This window comes from Poecilia latipinna, unplaced genomic scaffold (genome assembly GCF_001443285.1).
Source record: "Poecilia latipinna isolate Pla-1442-1.1 unplaced genomic scaffold, P_latipinna-1.0 Scaffold663, whole genome shotgun sequence".
In the NCBI taxonomy this organism is placed as follows: Eukaryota; Metazoa; Chordata; class Actinopteri; order Cyprinodontiformes; family Poeciliidae; genus Poecilia; species Poecilia latipinna.
Window position 1 is genome coordinate 314,027 of NW_015113279.1, and position 18,640 is coordinate 332,666.

Consider the following 18,640-nt stretch of genomic DNA (forward strand, 5'->3'; position numbering starts at 1 on the left):
TGAGTAAAAGAAACATTTTCAGACCTGAACTAAATCTGTTAAACTACGGTTCTCAAACTTGCAAGAAGTAATTATTACTATCAATGATTTGCAAAGTGAATACAAAGACAAAAAGAAAAACGATAAAGAGCTGGTAAGCTTCAACAGCCAAAAAGATGAATTTCTCAGATAAATTGCGAAAATTATGTTTGGTTCAACAAAGATTAAAGGAAGTCTGGTGGAGAAAAGTACGAGAACTTCCAGGTTAAAACAGCAGCAGGGAACAGAAAACTATTGGGACAAAGCTGGTGACAAGTTCTGCTTAAATGGATCAGAGAATAACATCAAACCCAGTTTAATTAGATTATAATTTCCTGTTTAAAATACTGATGTGCTCTGGGAGCAGGATAATTAGTATTAGCAATACAGGCAACATCATTTCTTTGGATTTTTGGGATTTTGTTCTTGGAAACACTTCCCACATGTTCACAAAACGGTACAGTTTGTGAAAATGGGATACAAACAAGTCAATATTTTTTAAATACAGTTATTAATAAGCTGTAGCTAAACACAAGCAGCCATGTTGGTTTTAGAAGTCTGTAAAGGTAGGAAGAAAGCTACATCCTTCAAAATGTAACAAAGGATGTGCAGGCATTCGATCAAAATGCTGACAAAGGGACCAACGGAGGCAGATTAAAATATCCCAGTGCTAAACGTTGTATCAAGTAATGTCATCAGCATACAGCCTCATTTTTTCATAGTTTTGAGAGAGATACCAAAGAGACTAGAGCAGAGTACATCAGGCAGGGCGTCAAAATGATGAACATGTCAGTAAAGGTTAGAAACTCATTTCCTGTGTGTGTTTTAATAGTAAGTCTTTAACCTTTAACTGAATATGTGTATCTAAAAATAAACAGTTTGGCCCACTGCTGCACTTAACATGCAGAGCTGAGGAGAAGAGCTGAGTCTTGGTGCAGTGGGACTCACCTGGTGTCAGTGGGTCCACGACCAGCATGATAAAACTCCTTTTTGATACAACTCCTTTTTGATACAACTCATTTTTGCCCGAGTATTTTAAGGGAAAATGCGACACATGCTTGAGATGACTGTGGCAATAGATGTTTGATGTTTTCACGTCACTTTCAAATCGTTTGATGCGACTGTATTCTGTTGGACATTAAATTAAGGGATTAAAAGTATTGTTCATGACTGACTCCTTTAAAAAAGACAGAGCTATGTTTTGGTGTTTCTGTCTTAAAAAACAAGAAGGAAAATGACTCCGCATGAATAAATACATGGAAACAAAGTTCTTTGTTTGTTTGTAAGGTAAACACCAGACCTACCAATGCTCACATGTCTTCAATCGGGTAAATCACCTGACACCAGGTTTGACTCGCGTCCTTTAATTCGGCCTGTGTTATTTTCGGATCTGTGTTACTTGATCAATGGGAGCCATTAGCCAAAGCCGCTTCCATCAGAGAGTAGTGACCCTGAAAGCCGTAGCGCTATTATGTAAAGCAACACTTTTCATTAGACGAGAACAGGACGTGGCGAATGTGAACATTTTTTTTTTTTTTAGTTCTGCTTTGTTTCACAGCCCTCTGTCGAAAAAGAAATCCACGAGATCACAAAAGAGAAGCTGTGAAACACTTTAAAGATCCAATGATCACAATCATACTTCATCCTAATACTTATTTCTTTAAAGAAACATTTTACGTATATATACGAATGTCTTCTTGATTCTTTGGTGACACATTTAATAACACCGCTGAGGGACTTCAGTCAAACTGGAGGCTTCATTGTAAAAAGACGACGAATCCCTCTGATTTTATTGTAATCCCTCAGCTTGAAGTGGCTTTTGCTCCCGTCTTATCGCGACTTGAAGTAATCACACACCCTATCTGGTTCTCCATCTGTAGATCTCCCTAATGGTGTTAAAGGGATTACATTGCAGGGGCCCTGCAGCACAAACCGTAAAAAGAAAAACAGACTTATTAGTCACTTTCATCCTACGATGCAGCTCATCGCAAACGTATTCATACCCCTTGAAGTTTTTTTTTTCCACTAATGTACAACCACAAACCTCAAGGTGTTCAAGTGGGATTTTATGTGATGGACCGACACAAGACTGTGCATTTATATGCAATGGAAAGTAAATGGTAAACTCCTCTCTGATTAATATCCTGTTAGCTTAGGTGGACGGCTGCGTCTTCATAAGTCTGCAGTTGTGCTAAACCCCGTCATACTCCACTTGAACTGGAAACCACGGATTGTTTTCCTTCCGTTTCTCAATCATCTGCCGCTTTGTGTCGGACTATCGCAGAAAATCCCAGCGGAACAAAATAAAGTTTTGTTGGTGTGACGTCGAAATCCTTCTGCAAGGCGTCTCGCGCTGCGGAACAAAAAGCCAAAGAGCACATCCCTCTGGTGTTTAACTTGCCTTCACAAGAGCTTGATGAATCAATCTGCGCTCATTTAAACTGCGGATTAGCATGCTTTTCACCCGGCATTAGTCAGTACCCCACAAAGAGGTGACATAATGGTTAACTCCTGCTTAATTCCCCTGTCACTTGGGTGGTTAATTGTCTCGACTGGCACTAATTATAATGAACATCCAAGGCGCTGGTGATGGATTGTTGAGCACAGCGTTGTTGCCTTATCCATATTTCTCTCTCTGCCTTTTTGCTCTGGTTTGATTCTGCAGGTCCAGCTCTCCAGCGGCAGGTCCAGAACGGCCCCACTTCGGACGAGATCGACGCTCAGAGAGCGAGGTGAAACACATTCACTCGGACACACACCGACGTCAGCGCAGCGATGGCTGCAGCGTCAAAAAATAACACCTCTGGGTTTGGACTTGCTACTTGAGGCTAAAAAAACAAAAAGAAACATCTTATAAAACTTGCACTTTGTTTTTAGGTCCTGTTTTATTGGCTTGTTTAATAGAGTCAAATTTCTTACTTACATGAAATGTTACTGTGTGGGTTTTTTTCTATGTTTAATCAAAACAGGTCTGTCCTGTAAATCTTGTTAAATCTTGTTAAACAATCCAATTATTTCACTGGATTATATTGATAAAAGGAAACTTGGAGAATCTGTTTTTTTGATGCGTTTACTTGTTTTATCATCGTTTTTTGAGATGCTGATTGATTCATTTCACACTATTAAAACAGGAAGGTGACAGAAAGAGAGAGCAAAAATATATGTCACAAAAATTCAGATGTATTTTCCCCCTCCCCATTTTTTTGTCTTTTTCGAATTAAAAATGGATGATGCTAGTGCGTTCCTAAAGTTTTCCGTAACATTCTACTTAAAGTCTCGGAAATCAGAGAGGCAATTTGTGTGTTTTTTGGGGGGTGGGGGGTTGGGGAGCTGGGGGGGGGGGTTTGCACTAGTGGCCTTTTTTTGAACTATAATTTGACAGAAAAGAGGCTTGAAATCGAAATTATGCAGTACATCCACGATTATAGCTTCCACACCAGCGTAACCACCTGGCAGCCGTATTTTAACCATTTTTAATCAAGAATTAGACTACTTACATATGCCAAAAGAGAGACCTTTAAAAGAAACAACACAAACGAAGCAATGGAGCAACATAAAAAGATTCCTTTACAAACTTAACCATGATACAAATTTTATTTAAAATAAAGAGAATTCCAATATTTTTTTTTTTTGCAACTGGTCCCAAAAACTGTTGAGCTACGACATTTGGCAAAAAGAAAAAGAAAAAAAAAAAGACTTTTATATTAAGTGCAAAAGTAAACTTGGATGGTTTATTTTGCTGGTGCCTCTGTCAGGCAAAGGTTTGAAAAATATTTCAGGAAAAGGACTCAAAATCTTTCAAGATTCGTCAGATTTTGTATCTATGAAAAACTGAAACATGAAGCCACTGGAAAGCGGTCCATCTGATCACTATTTGGTCAGAGAAGAATCAAATCATAAAACACTTTCAATCTCTTAACAATAAACACATTCAGCTTTAAATGTGCATTCTTCCATTCAGTCCTCAGCAGTTAGTTTCTTAAAACCTGATCAGGTTATCCATCCATGTTCTATGCACACTCATCCTGTCAGTTACTTATGTATAAATTTACACAGTAAAGTAAGACGAAATGGGAACAGGTACACTGAACCAAGACCTAAAATACGCTCCAGCTGTACCTGTGACTCTATCTTGCGTTATGATTAGTGAAAATATTGATATCACATAAACTGAATGAGTTGAGATCTGATTTTGCTGCCAGAAATCAGCAGCGCTGACATTTCCTCAGCTTTGTGTTCATGCTGCAGCTCAGCTCTGCTAATAGGAAGCAGCCGTCTCCTGAGGAGAGGAAAACAGTCAGAGTGACACGGAGAAAACCAAACTGGAAAGGAAGAAAGGATTCTTGGCTATATTTAGAGCTCTGCAGGAGCGTTGTGACATTTTGAGGCACCGACATCTGAAACAGTTGCAGCTCATGGGTTCTGCTGCGTGCGCCGCCGTTGACTTGTAATAATCACAATTGAGAAAAAAGATGGATGGGCGACTGAGAGATTTCTTCTCTCCCTTCGCAGAATCACAACTGGCTCTTTTCGTTTCGGTTTCAGTTTCCCAGCTCGCTGGCTGATCTGATCGCCAGATCCCAGGTTTTAGAGGGACACACACGTTGTAGAAAATGGAGTAGATTCCATGTCTGCCGAACTATTCCCAGGATCGGAGCTGCAATCGTGGCGGGAGTTTGTCTCCGCTGTCACATCAAATGTTCTGCTGTCTCAGCTCGTCTCCCGTCCAACTCACAGCTGGATGACTCTGCTTCCTCCCCACGAGCCGTCTCCTTCCCTCCCCTCCTGGGGTGTGACATACATATGCTTTGTGCATTATAAAAGATGCCTTGGCTGGCAGATGTTTTCCAAAACGTGCAGTCGACTGGAGGTTTTAAATCATCTAAATGAATGTTTTCTCCAGAATGGTCGAGACGGCATCTTGCTTGTTTAAATTGCAAACAGATTTTTTATTATTATTATTATTTAAACACCAAAATCAGGAAGTTGCAGAAATACCTGGATTTACTCAAAACACTTATGCTTTAAATAATGCCTGTTTTGTTTCAAATGCACAATTTATATATTAGTTGTTAATCTTTAACTTGTTTATTTAACCCAATGCCAAAACAATGTGGCATTGAGTAAAGATATATATATATATATATATATATTTTCACATTAAATCGACTTATCAAAAGATATAGATGGATAAAAGCAACAACAGGTAGACCGGGAAATTATTTTCGGAGGTTTATTGGAGAACAGCAGCGTCATGGCGGCCAGGAAACAAAGCGGACGGGTCAGGGAGGAAGTAGTGGAGACTTTAAATCTGAGATAAGAAAATAAAAATCCAAATTTGGAACATCTTGTGGAGCTTTGCTCAATCCGTTATTATCATCATCATCAAACTCAGTAGAGTTTAGCCCAACTGCAGACCTACCCTGAAAACACTATCCCCGCAGTAGAACATGGTGGTGGAGGCATCATGCTACGGGGACGCCTCTCTTTTGCACTGGAGCAAAAAAAATTCAAGAGGTTTGAGTTCAGCTCTACAGATCCTCAGCTGTTCGTGTGAAGTGGTTGTCTCAACTGTTTTGGTGCTGGAATTGAATCAAATATTCAATGATTATGTTTTTTTTTTTTCGGATGCTGAATTAGCAGCTGTGTTTTCTCCATTTGCTTTCAGGCAGATGATGGAACAGCAGCAGCAGATGCAGGCGCACATGGAGCGGGAACGACGGTCCTCCAACTCAGGTACACACACACACACACACACACACACACCGAAGACACTTAAAGTTTCTACTTTCTCACACAAACCATCATTAGCAGCATCCAGAGGTAAATAAAACGTCTTCTTCATCTTTGACTTGATGTTTCCAGGTTCTCCTTTCCAAGGCCACCCTGCTGTGCTCTCCGTAGCCCCACCTGTAGTACCTCCACCCGTAAACATGGGTGGCCCTCCCCCTCCTCCGCCGCCACCGGGCCCCCCGCCACTGTCAGCGGTGGCCCCTCCTCTTCCTCCTCCGCTGCCTATAGGAGGAGGCAGCCAGGGGGACGAGGGCCCCGCGCCAACCGGCCTCGCCGCAATGATCGCTGGAGCCAAACTTCGCCGTGTCCAAAGGGTAAGACTTATTCATGGGGTTTTTTGGGGGTTTTTTATGACACACATGATGAATTGTTCTTTTGGTCATGATTGAGAAGCTGTCTAAAGTAAGTTCTGTGTGTCAGCCTGAGGACGGCTCTTCAGGTACCAAAAATGAAGCCAATCGAACGAGTGGAGGAAGTGGAGGACTGATGGAGGAGATGAACGCTCTCCTGGCCAGAAGGTCAGAGCAATCAACCCAAAAAAAATCCTCCTTTCTTTTCTTTCTTTCTTTCTTTCTTTCTTTCTTTCTTTCTTTCTTTCTTTTTTCTCAGTTTATTGGTCTCAAGTGGCTTTTATATTTGGTGCAGTCTATACAAAAAAAAAGAAGCTAACTGCAAATTGTTAAATTTTTTTCTGAACAAAACATCAAACAATCGCAACATAAATGATGTTGCGGAGGAAAAAGTCGACACAATGTTCACTATTAAAGTGTTTGATTTTTCCGGTGATGACCTGACTGAGTTTTTCTCTCAGTGGGGTTTTAATAATGTTGGTTGATGAACAGTTAGATTTTAACTCTGCGCTTATGTGAATGCTTCTTAGGGCGTAAAATTGTGATGTCATAAATCATAGTTATTGACAAGTAAATGTGTTGTTAATTTTTTTTTTAAAGTTTTCTTTCTGTCTTTCTTTCCTTCTATCTGCCTTCCTTTCTTTCTTTCTATCTTTTGTGTCCACGGTCTATTTGACAAACAGAATTGCCATTTACTTATTTAGGTGAAATATGTCATTCTTAATTGAGGCTTCTTCTTTCCTCCAGAAGGAAAGCGGCTTCAGAGAAGCCTGACGACAGCCAAAACGTAAGTGGACCAGCAGCAGCAACAGTGATGGATTGAAATTGTTCTAAATGTCAGTCAAAGCTATACAGTCGATGACGATGGTGGTGATTACACAATCAAAACGGCGTCACTTGTCAGTGCTTGCTGAGTTAAATGAAGATAAATGTAATTCCAGTGCAACGAAGCTGAAAAGCCATATTTTTTTCCTCCCACGTTTTACTCCAGGATGATGCAAACTCTTCGTCGCCCAACACTCGGGGTGCGCAGAATTCCACAGGTAGGAAACAACGTTAGAGCTGCACAAGCTGCTATTTCGCCAATCATCTGATTATCCTGCAGCAGGGGAAAAAAAAAGAAATAATCACATTTTGCTTTTGTCACACAGACGGTGCGAAGAAGCCCTGGGACCGAGCGAACTCTGCGGACAGGTCGATGGTTTCGAGGTGAGAGCCGGGGAAGCTCAAACAGCAGCAGTCAGCGAAACAGATGATTTCCTAAAAAAAGAAACATTTTTTGTCCCACAGGTTACGAACAGCAGGAAGTGTCAGCGACACAGACTCGTTAGATCTCGACAGGATGAAGCAGGTGGAGTAAAACCAAACTGCTCAAACTGCATGGCAGCACAAAGGGAAAACCGACACGATGCTAAATACGCTGGTTTATATTCACAGTAAAAACTGTCTGTTCGCCAGTTTTTACTTTTAAAGCCAAATGATAATCCACGCATCACCTCGATTACGTGACGTGTTCTCATTTGTTTTCTGTGAACTTCTGTTTCTACTGTACATAAAAAGAATGTCAATTTCTTGTTCTACAGGAAATCTTGGATGAGGTTTTCCGCGAACTGCACAAAGTGAAGGATGAAATCATTGATGGTGCGTTTCTTTTTTACCCTCATGCCGCTGGAATGTTACACCCGGTTGGTTTGCACCAGTCTAACTGGTTATGTGGTTTTGTAACCACTAGGTTGCACTAGATACTTAGAAAAGTAAATGGAACAATTTAATAACTTGGTCTGAATGCTTGCAGTAAGTCCAGTTCATGTCATAAAATCAAATAGATGTAATTTTGAGCAGAGCTGTGGTAGTTGGATAGAAAATCGGCATTTGTAATGAGCAATAAATAATAATTAGTATAACATGTTTGAGAAATCTGTATAAATACATAATTAAACAAAACTTAACATGGGCAATTAAGCAATAATGTTCAATTATTGTTTAAACCTGTTATATTGGCACATTTTAGTAAAGATGTGTAAAAAGCCGCAAAGGTATTTGTTTTATTCCAGCTGTATTTTCCACTGAAAAACTGGCCCAGTTCGCTAAAGCGAGATTATTGTCCTCCCACTGAGCATCATGGCAACGCAGACTTAGGGCCTCATCCAGCCTTGTTTGTAGCCATTTTTAAGTTTTGAAAATAACTACATCGACACCAGATATGGACAGTTTTAGATGAGTAACTATCTTGTTATTGTCCAGTCCCCGGAAGAGCAATATAAGCGTTTTAGCTCAAAGGCGTGTTCGCTTGTCTTTACCGATAATAGAAATATGGATTTCTGTTAAGAAATCCATAAGGTTTTTTTTTTTTTTTAATTTTCTCATAAACTAAAAGTAGTAAAGCATAAATTTAAAAAGTGCTTCAGTTTCATTTGTCCTAAAAGGATTTTTAAGGAAGCTAAGAATTGTGGGACCACAAAAAAAAAAGAGAGAAAAACAAGAAGAACAATTAGAGATGTTTTAACCCGGAGGCCGAAGTTAGCTGCTTCTCCAAGCCTTGCAGATTTTTGCCATCACATCAGCATCCATGTTGCAACATGTTTTCATATGAAACATTGTTCCATAAATGCCTACAGTCAAACAGTGATTACAGTGGCGTAGAGGTTTATTAGAGAGTGTTTGCATAAATAGGTAGGATTTCTTTTTCTTTAGATTGGAAGTAAAATGGCAGGTTCCCTGTAGTCTCACTACATCTCCAGATGCGAGGGAAACGGTTTTATTTTTACCGAAGCCTCTCGGAGAGCAATATCACAACATGCTGATTGCACATGACGTCCCACGTCAAAACATGAGAAATGTCCCTTTAAAATCGATTGTGTCTGTCTTTACAGAAACCTGCCTGCAGTTTAACCCCAACTTATTTCCCCGTCTTCTCTCTCCACACAGCCATTAGAAATGAACTCAGTCGAGTTAGCACGACATAAACTTTGAGAGCTGAATCGCTTTCTCAAACCATTGCCCCCTGCAGCCGCTGCTGAGGCCCTGAAGACGACGAGGAGGAAGAGGAGAAGTCAGGAACAGAGGCCCAAACTGTGACATCCAGTCGTCGTGTTCAGCGATGCGGCGCCGTTACTGTAACGCCTCGGCCGCGTCTGCGTAACATTTGGTTTGTTTGTTTCTACCGTGAAAAAGGGCCACATTCTCGCACTGATTGCTCCGTTTTGTTAACATGTTTAGTCTGTTTGTCTGCCCGTCTCTCCTCTCTGCCTTTGGTCCAAAGGAAATTTATGAAATATAAAATTATTTTATTGGATTTTTTTGTTTTTTCTTTTTTTTTCTTTTTGGAGTTTATTTAAAATATTTTTTGTTAATATAATTTTTCCATTATTATTATTTCTATTATTTCTATCATTCTAATGATAAAATTATAGGTAACAATGTTTTATTGCACATCAATGTAAGTCGGGGATTTTTTTTGTATTTTATACATTGTTTATATTAAGTTTTGTTTGAGTTACATTCACAAGCAGTCTCTCTTTTTTTTTTGCTTTTCACCACCTGACCTGAAATATTATAATTATGTTTAATTTTTCTTTTTTAGTTATTTTTCCCTTTCACCAACACCAAGTACATTTGGAACCACCACAGAAACTTTTTTTAAAAAGAGAGAGAAGAAAAATAGCCTTCAATGTGAAACCAAGAACAAAAATAAACTTCTTTTGATAATGCAATCTTCTGAGGTAAAAAAAAATAAATGAATAAATAAAAACAAAACACCAGAGTTTTTGTGATCTTGTTGTTAATAAAAAATGTTTATTGGCTGCAAAGATACGGTGTAGTATTGTTCATTTTATTGTCTCCATTTATGACAAAGTGCTTCCTGGTTTGAGGAGGGGGAAAAACAAAACGAGTTTCAAATGAATTCAAATAAAACTGTGAACAATGTCTTGGATGAATCAGTGTCTTGTTTTTTTGTGCGTTTTGTTTTGGTGATTAAACGAGGATCACAAAATTACACCTGGTGCAAATCAAGAATGAAGGCAACAACTGAGCTACTCGCATTTATGTCTTTAATATTTAAGGTTGAAAACAGTTACAATGCAGTAGCATGCAAATAACTTACATAAAATATAAATAAAGAAATGGGCTAGGTGAGTCAAATACAAACATTACTCAACCCATTATGGAGGAACAAAAGTGACTTGGTGATTTAAATGAAACTGGAAACATGCAAAAAATAAACAAGTGTGTCCATAATCATTTATCTGTCATTATTTTTCTTACATACTTTATTATAAGAAAATAATTGTGTAAATCATTTGAATATTAAATATGTTAAAGACATATTTTAATGTTAGTTATGACAGCATTCATTTGATAATTTTATACAGTGCATGTGGGTGCAGTGGTTTATGAAACTATTTTAACAGCCAGAAAGGTAAACTAATGAATGCTCAAATCTGATTAGCTAATGCGCACTTCAGACCAATCACCTTTAACTAGCAGTCTTAACTCCACCCACTGACTTTCAGGGGTTAGTCTGGCAAACAAATAAATGATGCTGTGCAACAAAATGACTGTTTTTGTAACAAAAAACATTTTATTGAGTATATCTTTAATTAAATGTATGTATTTATGTCAAATTTTTATTCTCTAAAGATAGAATAAAGTAATTAATCAGTGATTTATTCATCTGTGACACTTTTGACCCTGAATAATTTGATTAGATTTGGTCGAGTGAGTGGTGCAAACTCTGTGGTTGTTAATGTAACTGGTCTGATGTTATCTTGTGCAAATTAAGCAGTCATTGTTATGGTTTCTTTAATAAGGAACAGTAAAAGTTTAAATAATAGCACTGTGCAAAGTGCAGACACATTTTGCAAAGTAATAAAGAAACTCTTAAATAATAATGTGATTTTAAACTATAATAAACTTCAACATTAAAATACAAAAATATATTTATTAATTATGTTATTGGTGTATTTAATTTATCCATTTCTGATTTCATGAAATTGTCACATATGTGCATTTAGTTATTTTTATTCAATGTGTGGCACTTATGGTCTTCCATATCCCAGAGGAAGATTTTTTTTTAATCATTGGAGGTTTAACTATAATTATGTTTTTTTGATTAAGAGATAATTTTATTGACATGCTGCATATATATCGGATAAGCATAAATTACATATATAAAATTAAATACATAAAAATATTCCAGACATGTTGGGCAATCAGAAGAGTTAAATAAAAATAAAATAAAAAACTTAAAAAAAAAATTGCGTTAAATGAGAGAAGATGTGAAGTGTGATCAACATCGTATGCCAAGTAAGTTAACTTTATTTACACATATTTTTAGATGAATTATGAACATCGTGAAACTCGTCGGATATTTTAACAGCCACATAGCTTGGAATCCCCCATGGATCCCCATGCCACAGCAAACCCGTTCTCGCTGAGCTCACTGAAATCTCGCGATGATTGCATATGACAGAGCATAGTGGCGACGAGAACTGGCTTGGAACGCAGTGAGGAGAGTTGTTATCGAAGAACAGGCAGGAGCGGACCAAGGAGCGGACCAAGGGGGGTGTGTGTGAGAGTGTTTGTGAGGTCCAAAAACAAGGAGCACAACACGGCGTGAATGAGAGAGGCAAACTGGCGGATTTCAACATGGCATCCGGAGATACGCTGTACATTGAGACAGATGGTTCGGAGATGCCGGCCGAAATCGTGGAGCTGCACGAAATAGAAGTAGAAACGATACCAGTGGAGACTATTGAGACCACGGTGGTCGGCGGGGATGACGACGACGACGATGATGATGATGGGCAGCCCATGATTGCGCTGCAGCCTCTGGTCACGGACGACCCCAGCTCGATCCACCACCACCAGGAGGTTATCCTGGTCCAGACCCGGGAGGAGGTGGTCGGCGGAGACGATTCGGACCTGCACACGGACGGCGGGGGTGGATTCGAAGATCAGATCCTCATCCCAGTGCCAGCACCTGGGGTCGAGGATGAGTACATCGAGCAGACTTTAGTGACTGTGGCTGGAAAAACCGCGATGGGTCGGGTGAAGCGAGGAGGCGGCACCGGTGGAAAGAAAGCAGGCAAAAAGAGCTATTTAAGCGGCCCCGACGCTGGTGGGAGGAAATGGGAACAAAAGCAGGTGCAAATAAAGACTCTGGAGGGAGAATTTTCTGTTACAATGTGGGCATCGGGTAAGTAACTTTAGCCATACAGTGTCTGTAAGCTCCGTTGCAATGAGGCCTCATTCCCAGGGCGTTGTCCTGCTGCACCAGACTATTTCCTGGAGTGCTCCGTCGCGCCGTTATAAAAATCGACGTTTTGTCCGGTTTTTCGATGCAAAACCCTGCTATACCATATGGAAATGTTTTTGTTTTGAAGGGAAGCCATGTTTTAGGTGTTGCTGGGCGCCGCCATATTCCCCGAGACTCGTAAGTATGGCGGCGGCCCCGAAAAGATGGCGATAGACGCGGCCGGGCAGAGATGGCGGCCGTGATCCGGGTCGGGAGAGAGCTGGGTCTAACATATCTGCAGGCCTCAAAACTGTGGCGCACTTTCAGCGCAATTATAGCCACTGTAGCTCCAGGCGACTGTGTTAATTCGGGTTTAACTTTTATATAGACGATTTTCTTGTAATTACGAACCATTTCTTGAGTATATTATTTAGCCGTTAGCTTTGTCTGGTTCCTGCGGCTGACAGTTAACCACTCCTTATGGCTTAAGCCTTTAAAAGCAACACAGCGGAGGGACACAGCAGTCAGTAATCAGTCAACATTATACAAGTATCTTTCTAAAACACTCCAGAGCTAGTATTTAACAGGTCCATTAGTGAATCAAACACACTGGTAAAACAAGTTGTCTAGCCCGTTTAGTGAGAGCCATACCTTTTTGTTACTCTATTTTTAGTGCTCTCTGCTGGCTGGTGAAGAGTAATGTTAGCAGAAATGCATTTTCTGACCTAACAGTGTTTTTAAAAATGTCGAATGTTGAGGATGGAAATGCACGTAAAACGTCATTTATAAAATTAATATAATTAAGAGACTGCAAACTTTGTGCCGTTTGTGCTTAAAGGCCCGTATTAAAATATGTTGCATTAATGACTCGAGTGGAAACAACTACCCTTGCATAGCTATTTGTTTTTAGAAAATATTATAGAGAATGTAAAATATTTGTGATGTTTTGCAATTTAATCGATACATTTTTGTCATTAATTTATTTTAACAAATTCGGTTTGATCGTATTTTAAAGTATAAAATAGTGCACTTAAAAACTGACCATTATGAACAGAAAGCAATATTGATTTTTGCTCAGACATTCCATTAAATACAGCATTTTACTCTTGCTCGGGCCTTTATTATTGTGCAAAAAAATCTTTATCAATATATAATCAAATAATTAGTGAAACAATACCTTCATAACCTGTTTTCAGCAGGTTATGAAGGCATTTGATTTAAATCTTACTTGATACTTGATGTGTATATAGTTATCATTTACAGCACTTTTCATTTGAATGTTATGGTGGAATGTATCCTACTTTTTTTAAAAATCATGTTTAATCGTTTAAAAAAAATCAAAATAATGTGGTAAGTATAATTGCTGTGTAATATCAAACTGCAATTTTGTGATTACTACAAGAGTGAGGAAGTGATAAACGTATTCATGTTATTCACTAATTATGCCGCACCGAAGTGCTTGTTAGCATAATCAGGTGGCCTGCATGCTGTAGCAGATGTTCTCCAACTCCCGAGGCTTGTAGCCAGGGTTCCATCAATATGTTATCGGTTCAGTCTCTGTAATGTGTTCCTAGATGACAATAAAGACATTGACCATGAGTCAGTGGTGGAGGAGCAGATCGTCGGGGAGAACTCTCCTCCAGATTACTCCGAGTACATGACGGGGAAGAAGCTGCCCCCTGGTGGCATCCCGGGGATCGACCTCTCAGACCCCAAACAGCTGGCTGAATTTGCCAGGTGAGAGCGTCTCTGCGTCAGCGGCTCCCGGCGGTAAACAGACGTGTTTACACTGTCAACACAGAGCCCGTGAATAAGCAGGCAGCTGCTGAAGACGCTGTTTTCTGTTGCTTCAGTTTTAAATGTCAATACTTGCATTTTAAATATTAACTTAGAAGTGTTTGAGTTATTTTGCGCTTTAATTTTGATCCAATGTTTCGGTTACAGGAGCAAAAAGCCCTGTTAAGTGAAATTGATGGCGCACACAACGTGGTACATGGTAGAGATCAGAGTCTATTTTTGTGTTTTTATTTTTAAACACAACAGCTCCTACACATTTAAACCCTGCTTTCACACACAGAGACCAAATATGTTGATGTGTAAAAAAAAATGAGGTGGTGCAAGTAGAGTTAATTTTAAACAGGCCACAATTGCATGTTTACAAAATTAAGGTGCGAGGGGGATTCATATTTAAAATATATATTTGATATTATTTAATCTCAACATTTTAGCACCAATATTTTTGTTCACAATTCTCACCAACAGGAATATAAATGCACACTTATTCAAAACTGAAGCACAGTGGACATTTCTCAGGGTTTTTTTTTTTTGTTTTTTTTTTTTGTAATGTTAAAAAAAAGAAACATTTAAAAATGTCCATTGTGTTTCGGTTTTGAACGAGCCGCATCAACACACAATAAATTCATGTCTAAAGTAAAGTTTGTTCTCATTTTTTGAATTGAGAACAATTCACCTTGACTGAAGTTTCCTTAGAAAGTTTCCTGAATTGGTTCTTTACCAACAGCCATAATCTTGGGCTGAACTCTGATTTCTCAGCAGATACAACAATCTTTTTTTCTTTTTTTTTTTTTCCTAGTTCCAAATTCTGGTTTTCCTCAATAGACTGCATATTCTTTGATAAGGGGGAGTAGTTTTGAAGCCATCAAGAACAAAGAATCACACCAGCATTCTTATTTGTGCATCAAAGCGTCCATTCCTTCCCTTTATCTGATTTTATTTGGCCTGCTGAACAGGCAAGAGTCGATTCAGGGGGAAAATCGGCCAGTCTCTATCTTTGGCCTATTGATTGGTGCATCTCTACTTCAACGGGTTGCATTAAACTTCTGTTTAAACCTTTTGTTAACAGAGTGATTTTATCCGTGTTTATTTTTTCTAACCGTTTATTTCCCCCTCCGCTCTCATCAGAATGAAGCCCAGGAAGGTGAAAGAAGACGACGCTCCCCGAACGATAGCCTGTCCCCATAAAGTGAGTCTAAAGATGCTGCCTCTCTCAAGAACCCTTTTGAAATGAAATTCACTGTTCACGCAGGTTTAGCTCTGCCTGTTGCTCTCTCTCTTTTTCTTTTTTTCTTTTTTTACTGAAGGCTATTGAAAAGCATTGATAGCACTTGAGTGCTCTGATGCACAATTACAATCAGGCCACTAATGTAATGGTTTTCTTTGCTCTGCGAGCAGTCTGCTCTTTTTCGTTCGGGCTGTTGGCAGAGCATCGCCTCTTCAGCACGGTATAGATCTGTTGTTCTACTCTTTTCAGAGCCTCTTTCCGAAAGCTCGACAAGATGCTGAGAGCACTTGTCGCTGACATTTGTGTGAAAGGAAACGTAACCCCTCTCGCACATCAATAAAATATCGACACTGTCGCTGCGACGAACCTCCCGTTATTTGTTTGTCAACTCAGCGCCGTGCTTCCCTTTTTATTCGTCCTTCCCCCACAGGGCTGCACAAAGATGTTCAGGGATAACTCGGCCATGAGGAAGCATCTGCATACCCACGGACCCCGCGTTCACGTCTGCGCAGAGTGCGGCAAGGCTTTCGTCGAGAGCTCCAAACTCAAGCGCCACCAGCTTGTCCACACAGGGGAGAAACCCTTTCAGGTCGGTATCAGGACTAATCAGGGTGTCCGAACATCCTTAAAACGTCTTAAGCTCATGTATCTAAAATTAAGGCTTTAAAATTTCTTGAAGTCATTACAAAAAATAAGTTGGCCTTCAATGCATTAACCACATGTCTTAAATTTTGCAGTGAAAGGACTCTCATCTTGTCAAAATAGTGGCCTAAGCCATTTTTTTTCCTTTTGCGAAAAGTGTTTTTTTTTTTTTTTTTTTTTTTTTTTCTTTTTTACAAAATTACTTGGGCCATTATTTTAGGAAGGCAATAATAAATTTTATGCTGTTTTCTTTCTTCTCATGGGACTTTACTGTTATGTGAAAGTTTGAGTCGTGGACAGACATTATTTTCCCTTTAGGATCAATAAACTGTTTTTGAATTTGAATTGAATTGAATCTTCATTGCGTTCTGTGACTCGAGCCGGTTGCAGCAACCGCTAATTAGCTGCCAATTAGCTTTCTAGTGAGGTTTTTTTTTACATCGATCATGGGTAAGTATACGTATATTTACTGTCAGTTTGCTGGAAGATGTTCGTCTTCGCCGTTAGTTGACTTCTGTTGCCAATCCGTATGATCTTTTTATTTGCAATTGTGTTTGCACATTTCTGTCGTGTTACATGTCTTAAATTCTTTCAGAATGGTCTTGAAGTTTAGTTGATGAAACCTGCAATGACCCAGCTAATTTAAGGAAACACTGTTTAAATTATCTTGAGCTAATGAGCATTAAGACCATGTTGATCATTCTTTATGGTAACTCCATTGCAGTAATTTATTACATCAGTTTGTACTGAATGCATAGAAGATTACAGTAAAAAATAAAAAAACAGAATCAGAGTCGAGGGACTTTCCTATATCAACAGATTAATCGTGTTGTTTTTCTTTCTTCAGTGTACCTTCGAAGGGTGCGGGAAAAGGTTTTCTCTGGACTTCAACCTGCGCACACATGTGAGGATCCACACCGGAGACCGGCCCTACGTGTGCCCGTTCGACGGCTGCAATAAGAAATTCGCCCAGTCTACCAACCTGAAGTCTCACATTCTCACACACGCCAAAGCCAAAAACAACCAATGAGAGCCCGTTTGTCAGCGTCGAGCCACGAAGGCGAAAAAACAACCTCTTTTCAAGACATGATGAAAACCTTGAGACTCATTGATTTATACAAAAAAACAAAAAAAACACAAAACGAAAAGGTCTGACAGTTTAAAAGACATAAAACACTGAAATTACGTTGTTTGTTTTTTTTCCTCCCCAAATCCTCCTTTTTTCCCCCCTGCTGTCACGTTGGATGAGGAACACAGACACGACCCTCCCAGCCACCTGTCCCCATTTCTCTATTGGCACTTTGCTACCAGAAGATGGAACCCAAGGACAAACATCAGAGATTTATTTTTACCTGAGAAGTCAGAGAAACAGTGGTATATATTATTACTTTTATTTCCCTCCAAGTGTGCATATTGTACACTTGTCTCAGGCCGTGTTTAGCGAAACAGTTTTTCTCTCTTTTATTTTCCTGCGTTACAAGATCATACCGATGACACGTTACACCCGAATCACACATAGAAGGAGTCGAAAAACCAACTGTATGTTTGCATTTCTGCCATCTTTGGTTGTACTTTTCTCTAACCACAGAATAACCTTGTATACTTGTATTGTATGGCTGTATTAAAATTAAGTAGACATAGATAGAGGTGTGATTTAAAGTGTTAACCAATTAAACTTTTAGTCATGAGTTGCTTTATATTTTATATTAACTGTCTTAACACAGATGAATGAGTAATATAATCGTACTCGGCGGCGGTCGCGTTGAAGGTTCTGACGCGTACGTGGTAAAGACTGCGAGACCATCACTTCTTTGTTAGAATGTAATGTACAGAGGTCAGCCATTATCTTCCTTTTGTTGGTATTTACACCCATGTATTTCAACTGACCACAATAAAATGGGTCATTCCAACTCTGTCAAGCTACACTCTACAGTTTCTCTCTGTGCATCTTCTTCGAGGGGTCTCTTAAGTAGGTGTTGGTACAAATTGCTAAGGGGCTTGGTCACAAAGGAAGAAGATTTTTCAAAAAGTCATTAAAACTGCTGTATGTAACTTATATCAACAATATGGTTTTTAACCATATTAGAATAACATGAGACAGATAAGGTGTGAAAAATCTAGTTCCTTTGCCTTTTTCTCTTTGGTCAAAAATAACCAGTCAGAGCTAAAAGGAGTGTCTTGGTGCTGTCAATCATTCTTGTATACACGTTTCCCACACTCTCCCCTTTGCTCTCTAGTAATATACAGCTAGTTAGCATGGCTACTAATAACAAAGGATGAACTGCAAGATTACATTTTATTTCATAACTAGCTCAATGGCTAACTGTAAAAAACTTTTAAGAGTGTATTTTTGCTCTTAAATTCTGGAATGGAATGGGAGTCGATGCTTTAGACTGACACGTACTAAACCAATATGGAGCCAAGTCGAGAATCCTCACAGGTTTGGAGAGAAAAAGACAACCGGTCGGTGAAAAGCATCTATCAAAGTTTCCTGCATGTGTTGCAGCAGGTGGAGCAGACTGACTCGCTGTGGTCAGATGAAATGTCACGCAGTAAGTCGAGAGAATTAAAGCCAGA

General features: G+C 39.3%; 2 protein-coding genes across 11 annotated transcripts in view; both read left to right on the plus strand.

The window, feature by feature from the left end:
* The window catches only part of evlb (Enah/Vasp-like b), a 39,891-nt gene extending 30,091 nt beyond the window's left edge, over positions 1 to 9,800 (plus strand). For 4 of the 9 annotated variants that reach the window (XM_015044136.1, XM_015044131.1, XM_015044140.1 and 1 more), the window contains 10 exons: positions 2,684 to 2,750; positions 5,687 to 5,754; positions 5,884 to 6,125; positions 6,205 to 6,329; positions 6,909 to 6,948; positions 7,153 to 7,204; positions 7,313 to 7,370; positions 7,452 to 7,512; positions 7,745 to 7,802; positions 9,172 to 9,800. In XM_015044136.1, coding sequence (XP_014899622.1) covers positions 2,684 to 2,750; positions 5,687 to 5,754; positions 5,884 to 6,125; positions 6,205 to 6,329; positions 6,909 to 6,948; positions 7,153 to 7,204; positions 7,313 to 7,370; positions 7,452 to 7,512; positions 7,745 to 7,802; positions 9,172 to 9,239 — 839 coding nt within the window. In that variant the 3' untranslated portion in view covers positions 9,240 to 9,800. Of the gene's footprint in view, positions 1 to 2,683; positions 2,751 to 5,686; positions 5,755 to 5,883; positions 6,126 to 6,204; positions 6,330 to 6,908; positions 6,949 to 7,152; positions 7,205 to 7,312; positions 7,371 to 7,451; positions 7,513 to 7,744; positions 7,803 to 9,089 lie in introns of all 9 variants that reach the window. The other 5 variants (XM_015044132.1, XM_015044134.1, XM_015044133.1 and 2 more) reach the window with 5 other exon arrangements.
* Positions 9,801 to 11,468: 1,668 nt separating this feature from the next.
* Positions 11,469 to 17,988, plus strand: yy1b (YY1 transcription factor b). 2 transcript variants are annotated; one of them, XM_015044148.1, is made up of 5 exons: positions 11,469 to 12,360; positions 13,974 to 14,136; positions 15,322 to 15,382; positions 15,852 to 16,010; positions 16,911 to 17,988. In XM_015044148.1, the coding sequence occupies exons 1-5, from the start codon at positions 11,811 to 11,813 to the stop codon at positions 17,091 to 17,093; spliced, it is 1,116 nt and encodes a 371-aa protein (XP_014899634.1). In that variant the 5' UTR covers positions 11,469 to 11,810; the 3' UTR covers positions 17,094 to 17,988. The 2 variants fall into 2 exon arrangements, with proteins under 2 accessions (XP_014899634.1, XP_014899635.1); XM_015044149.1 differs by having other exon boundaries at positions 11,476 to 12,360; positions 13,986 to 14,136.
* The last annotated feature ends 652 nt before the right edge of the window (positions 17,989 to 18,640 follow it).